Source organism: Herpailurus yagouaroundi, unplaced genomic scaffold (genome assembly GCF_014898765.1).
Source record: "Herpailurus yagouaroundi ecotype Mexico unplaced genomic scaffold, PumYag 77, whole genome shotgun sequence".
NCBI lineage: Eukaryota > Metazoa > Chordata > Mammalia > Carnivora > Felidae > Herpailurus > Herpailurus yagouaroundi.
In genome coordinates, this window is record NW_024412388.1 from 11,252,395 (window position 1) to 11,258,792 (window position 6,398).

Below are 6,398 nucleotides of genomic sequence, written 5' to 3' on the forward strand. Positions count from 1 at the left end.
CTCTCCGAGGGGCGGCTCGGCCTTGAGCAGATGGTCCCACCCCCACACCTGCCTATAAGCGTGTCCCTGCCCACCTCGACGGCCACTCGGTCCTGAGCCAGTCCCACTCGCAACATGTTGGGCTTCACCATCCTTGCCGCGCTCCTGGCCTGTGGTAAGCCGTGGGGCGGGGACTCGCTGTGGCCGGCAGGCTCTGTGCTCAGGCTGGCCTCCCCGGGGACAAGGAGAGCGGCGGGGGGCTCTCCCCAGTTCCAGGAAAGGGGATTTGGGGCGACCGGCTGTGTGTCAAACAAGCCACTCGCCTGCTGGGCAGCTCTTGTTTCCATATCTGCAAATTGGCTGATGATGTGGCCGGGGGACAGTCACCGCCTCATCCTGGGCTCTCTCCAGGGACCCTAAGGGCCTGGCTTTCTCAGCGTTGGCCTCTCTTCCTTGGGGACCGATGCTTCGTTCACCCATTTTGGTGACCTTCTCCCAGACAGGAATCAAGGGACTTGGCTTGAATGTCACTTACTCTGGGCGGGACAACAACAAGCCACTTCACCTCTCTAGATCTCACTGGCTCCTTTGACAGATGAGAGCACTTGATTGAGAGTCCTTCCGGCTAACGACAACGACAGTCCTAAGTAATAATAGCAGCTTCCTGTTTGTTACGTGTTTACCATATGCCAGGCACCGTGCTAAGCCCTTGACAGGCAGGAGCTGATTTGATTGGCGCAGCAACCTTGAACGGCAGGGTCTATCAACACCTCCATTTTACAGACGGGGAACTGAGGCTCAGCGAGGCTCAGGAGCTTGCCTGAGATCACATGACTGGTTAACGGTAGAGCCGGAATTTGAGTCCCGGTTCTTCTCGCTGCAGAGCACATGCTCCTGACCGCTCCACACAGCTCCCCAGCTCTGACGGTCTGGAACCCTGGATTCGGTGCTCACACACCCCCATTTTGCCGCGGTCTAAAAAGGGACAGCAGGGAGAGAATGAGAGACACACACGCAGCTGCCTTTTTAGTTCCTTCAACGCCTCAAACATTCACTCCGCGCCAGGCCTTTTGCTAAACTCTTTCTACGCGTTGTCTGATTTCATCCTCAGTTCAACCTCACCAAGCTGGCGCCACTCTTCCCATCTCACAGACAGGGAAGCTGAGGCCCAGAGAACTAGACGGCTTCCCCAGGCAGTAAAACCTGAGCCCGCGTCTGCCCAGCCCCAAAGCCTGTGCCCTTGCCACCTGCCCCTTCCCTGCTGGGGATGCCGGCCCCTCTCACCCGTGCGCTTCCCCTCCCGAATCCCCCAGCCTCCAGCTGCGGGGTCCCCAGCTTCCTGCCCAACCTATCGGCCCGAGTGGTAGGAGGAGACAATGCCAGGCCCCACAGCTGGCCCTGGCAGGTAAGCATGCCGCTGCAGGGGTGGGAGGTGGGCTGCAGAGGGTGGCGGGGTGAGGGTCCCGGGGCTGACATGTGGCCCCCCGCTCCAGATCTCTCTCCAGTACCTCAAGAATGACACGTGGAGACACACGTGTGGCGGCACCTTGATTGCCAACAGCTTCGTCCTCACGGCCGCCCACTGCATCAGGTGAGCGGGGTGACGCCCAGGGACCCCGCCCCCGCCCCGCGGTGCCAGCCTGATGGCTGCTTTTATTGAGCACCTACTACACACCCCAGGCACTGGGCTCCCGAAGCCGCTTCTACCCAGTAACTTTGCCGTTCACCTCTTCGTGCAACAAGCATTTATTGTGCGCCCACAGCGTGCCAGGGCACGCGGCAGGGAGGACACTCCGTGCTCGCAGGGAGCTTACATTCTAGCATAAGAGCAACAGGCCATTCAACAAGTGGCCATCTGACATGACATATCGAGTGGCAACGAGGAAAAATAAGGCAGGCTGGAAAGCGGAAGGGGTCCCATTTTAAACGGGGTGGCCAGGGGAGGACCCGAGGGAAGTAAGGGAAGGGTGTTCCGGGCAGAGGGAACAGCCAGTGCAAAGACCAGGAGGAGGGAGCCTACTTGGTAGGAGTGAGAAATAGCGTGCGAGCAGGGGTGTGCGAGGAGAGCAGGAGACGGGGGAGGCAGGAACGAACGCAAGATCATCCGGGCGAGAGGCGGTGGCAGCTTGGACCGGCTCGCGTCACAGCCACCTGGGCAGGCGATGCCGACGCTGTCTCCGCCGTACAGATGAGGGAACCGAGGCCCAGGGCCGCCCCCCTGGGAATCAGGGTAGACTCGACTCCGAGAGCAGGGTCCCTACCCCGCGCCCCGGGGAGGGTCCGTGCCGATGGAGACTCGCTTCCCCAAAACGATGCCCACGGTGGCCACAGGCCTGGGCCACCAGAGCTCCGAGTTCCCTCCCTACCCCTCTGGCCAGCAAGGGCAGGAAGCCACCCTGACCCAGCCCCCTTCCTCTGCTCAGCAACACCAAGACCTACCGCGTGGCCCTGGGCAAGAACAACCTGGTGGTGGACAAGGAGGAAGGCTCCCTGTTCGCAAATGTGGACACCATCTTTGTCCACGAAAGGTGGAACTCCTTCCTGGTGCGGTGAGTGCCGCCGCTTCACGGCCCCTGGGGGAAGCGCCGATATGGGGGCGGTGGGGGCCCCCGATATGACAGAACCTGCCCCCGCCCTGTCCTGGACCCCGTCCTCACCCTGAACAGCCAGCGGATGACCGCTTTATGCAAAGCGGAGAAATGCTAAATGGAGACGGACGCCTCTTCCGTCTCCATCATTTGGCCAAGGGTTCCCAGAAGCTCCACGTGGAATAAAGACCCCCGAGGCCCCCACGGTGTCTTGCCTGAAGTCTCTCAGCCAGAGGCCAAGCCAGGACTCGCCGTTACTGAGTGCCTCCTGCATGCCCATCTTGCAATAATCTTATTTAATTGTCACAACAGCCCTAGACAAGGAACCGAGACTCAGAGAGGTTAAGGAGCACGTCCCAGGTCACACAGCCCAGACTCAGAGAGGTGAGGGAACATGTCCCAGGTCACACAGCCCAGTATGTGGCAGAACAGGGAATCAAACCAGCTCTGCCTAGGTTCACCAGCTTCCATTCTGTTCACATGAAAATATTAAAAGTTGCATCTGCAGGGGCCCCTCTTCGATCATTTCCAATTGGCTTTAAGGTCATGTCTGGTTGGTACGTAGCCTGCAACGGCTCGGAAAGTTCCTGCTCTAGTCTCCCCTCCATAGAGCCTCACATGACGGGAAGGCACATGAGACGGAAGTTTCCTCTCAAGGGGCGCGCCGCGGTGTTGGAAGGCGGGTGTCGTCTCTGTCTGCCACTAGGAAACTCGCTGTCCTCAAGGAGGACTCTTGGTCACCCTAGGCGTGGCTCCCGGCTGACAGCCTGGGCTGCTTAGCCTTAGCTCGCGGAGCCAGTGTCCTCCTACACACTCACCGCCTCCTCTTTGGATTCCAGCAACGACATTGCCCTCATCAAACTGGCGGAGCCCGTGCAGCTGAGCGACACCATCCAGTTGGCATGCCTGCCTGAGGAGGGCTCTTTGCTACCTCAAGACTACCCCTGCTACGTCACAGGCTGGGGCCGCCTCTGGAGTGAGTACAGCCCCCGGCAAATCATGAGAGCCTTCCTGGAGGAAGCGGCTCCCACGATAAGCGCACCGCCCGCGTTGGCCCGACCCTTTTCCTTTCTGTCTCCACATCTTCACACCTGTTTTACCTTCGTGATAGTAACAGCTCGTATTTGTTAAGCACCTACCACGTGTCAGACCCTCTCGCAAGGGCACCTAAGGGGTGTTGTAAGAGTGGAACTTGTCAAGTACTCAGAGCCGCGCCTGGTCTAATTGACTACGAAATAAACCAGGCAAGTCACTGGGGGCAGGGATTGGAGCTTCTGGAAAACCATATGCCTAAGTTAGAAGGCTGCATGCAAATAAGTGAACGCACAGAAGACTGACAGAAACATGTAGGTCCGTCCTGGGAAAATCCGGGGGGAAGAAAGACCTCGGATGGTAGGACACCAAAGGCGGACGCGACAAGGGAATGATGGACCCTGGGGAAACCCCGGAATCCAAGTTAAAGATAAGTCAACTCAGTGGTTATCTCTGGAGGGCTTCCTACAGATGAGCTCTGCCTCCCGCGGGCTCCCTTCCCCACCCTCAGAAGGGTCTCTGACTCAGACTTTGGGACCGCAGGCTCGGAGTCATTTCTCTCGGTTAAGGGCCCGTGTGTGTGTGTGTGTGTGTGTGTGTGTGTGTGTGGCTGCCCCCGAGGGTAGCCAGAGCTCACCTGGGTCCCGCCCCGGCCCCGTCCAGCCCTCTGTTCCCCGAAGGCCTGGCGCCGTCCGGGCTGACGCGGGGCCAACATCTGTCCCCCCTCCCCCCCAGCCAACGGCCCCATTGCCGACGAGCTCCAGCAGGGCCTGCAGCCCGTGGTGGACCACACCACGTGCACCCAGAAGGACTGGTGGGGAAGCATGGTGAAGGACACCATGGTGTGTGCAGGCGGGGACGGCGTCATCTCGGCCTGCAACGTGAGTGTCCGCACCCCGCACCGTGTCCCTGCCCCACGTGGCCAAGTGGAAGGGGGCAGTGAGGAGGGCAAAGGAGGTGCGGGGGGGGGGGACCCGCATGAGCAAACCCCCTCCCTGGTTGGGCCCGGGAGGCTCAGGGGAAACCTGTCAGCCCCACCCCTCTGCGCTATCGTGCGGGCAGGGGTGTGGAGCGAGTTCGAGTCCTAATCCCGCCACTTGGTAGCTGTGCAGTCTTGGGCAGGCTGCTTCCCCTCTCTGAGCCCCAGTTTTCCCAGCTATAAAATGGAGGCACCGTGAGCACAGGGTTGATGTGAGGACCAAGTCTAACAAGCGTAGAAGAGACCTCATCGAAGTCAGAGGCAGGGGGCTTAGGCAACCTGACCCAGAAACATCTAAAACCATCAGAAACGGTCCTGTTTTCAAACACACGACCCCTATTCCTCGCTCCCCCGGGTCTCCAGTGTGGCTCTTGGGATCCTCACCTCTCTGTGCAGCTGGCAGAGCCTTAGGCACAACCTGAACCGCTAGGGAAGCCAAGGCACAGAGAGGGTTATCCTTATCCCAAGTTCACACAGCAACCTAAGAGCTAGCCTGGGACTCTCAAACCGCATCCCCGCCGCCTCCCTCACGGTGGACAGGCCGAGGCCAAAACAGGGGGTCTCAGCCCCTTATCCCCCCACCCCCGTGACCTGCCCCTGCTTCCCAAGCCTCTGGGGGAGGCCCGGGGGCTGACCTCTGCCCCGTCGGCCACAGGGAGACTCGGGCGGCCCACTGAACTGCCAGGCTGAGAACGGTTCCTGGGAGGTGCGAGGCATCGTGAGCTTTGGCTCCGGGCTGGGCTGCAACACCCTTAAGAAGCCCACGGTCTTCACCCGCGTGTCCGCCTACATCGACTGGATCAATGAGGTGGGTGCCCGTCTCCGGGCCCTTCTTCCCGCCCCCACCAGCCCCTCACCCACCCCCCCACCCATCCCTTCACTCGCTCCTTCGCGCCTTCACTCATTCACTCACTCGCCCACTCGGGAAGTGCCACGGGCTTCCTGTCCGCGGATGCTGAGTCAGGTGCAGGAAAGGAACCAGTCACCAACTTCATCCCTTTATCCACCCCAGGATCCACCTTGTGGATCGACCCCAGGCACCACACCAGTGCCCCCCAGCCCCGCCCCCGCCACCAAAGTGAAATGGGACCCCAGGGGAGAGGGGTCAGCAGGGGTGGCCACATGTACCCGAGGATGGGGGAACAGAGGGTCACAATGGACCTCGGAGCCTCATGCCGAGGGACAGGATGTGTTCTGGGCCCCCATTTGCACAGTGGTCTAAAGTCCCGAGGGGGCTCAGACCCCTTGGGCAGAGGTGAGACGGGCTTGTCAAGGCCCTGGGGCTGCCTGCCACGCCCCCTTCCTCCTCTCGGGCACCCGGCAGAGCCTCGTGCTGCCCCAGAAGGGGGCACACACAACCTCCACCCAAGTCCCAGCCCCTGTTGTTCTCTCTTCTTCCAGAAAATGCAGCTGTGATTCGTCCTTGGGAGCCTACAACCCCAATAAACGCCCTTCCCCCTCAGGCTGCCTGCATTTGTGATGTGTGCCTCCCCCGCGGGCCCCCGGGCTCTGTAGGGGCTGCCCCTTTCCACACCAGGGATGCAGGGAGAGACCCCCTCGGCCCACCTGGTTCGGCTGTGGAGGATGCTGCTGGGGTGCCGGTGGAGAGGGAACCCCAGAATGCCACATGGTAGCCTCAAAGGATGAGAGTTAAGGCCACACCAGACACTTACCCGCCAACATCTCACAGGCTGTGGACCACAGTGGCCTGATCAAATCACCCCCTTCCTGATCCTGCCTCCACAGAGGAGCCTGGTGGGTCCTCAGACACCACCCCGGCCCGGAGAGGATGGGGTCTCCCCAAGAACAGCTCCCCGGCC

At 60.8% G+C, this 6,398-nt stretch overlaps 1 protein-coding gene and 1 long non-coding RNA gene across 3 annotated transcripts in view; both read left to right on the forward strand.

Moving 5' to 3' along the window:
- Window positions 1-23: 23 nt before the first annotated feature.
- LOC121021549 (chymotrypsin-C) overlaps window positions 24-6,398 on the forward strand; it is a 22,878-nt gene continuing 16,503 nt past the window's right edge. The window contains exons 1-8 of one of the 2 annotated variants that reach the window (XM_040461994.1): window positions 25-154; window positions 1,293-1,384; window positions 1,473-1,570; window positions 2,403-2,528; window positions 3,407-3,543; window positions 4,335-4,480; window positions 5,234-5,386; window positions 5,980-6,040. In XM_040461994.1, coding sequence (XP_040317928.1) covers window positions 115-154; window positions 1,293-1,384; window positions 1,473-1,570; window positions 2,403-2,528; window positions 3,407-3,543; window positions 4,335-4,480; window positions 5,234-5,386; window positions 5,980-5,994 — 807 coding nt within the window. In that variant the 5' untranslated portion in view covers window positions 25-114 and the 3' untranslated portion in view covers window positions 5,995-6,040. Of the gene's footprint in view, window positions 155-1,292; window positions 1,385-1,472; window positions 1,571-2,402; window positions 2,529-3,406; window positions 3,544-4,334; window positions 4,481-5,233; window positions 5,387-5,979; window positions 6,041-6,398 lie in introns of those variants that run through there. The other variant, XM_040461995.1, reaches the window with a different exon arrangement.
- LOC121021571 (uncharacterized) lies at window positions 2,535-3,071 on the forward strand. The gene is made up of 2 exons (XR_005786590.1): window positions 2,535-2,908; window positions 2,952-3,071. It is a non-coding gene; the product is annotated as an uncharacterized LOC121021571 (long non-coding RNA).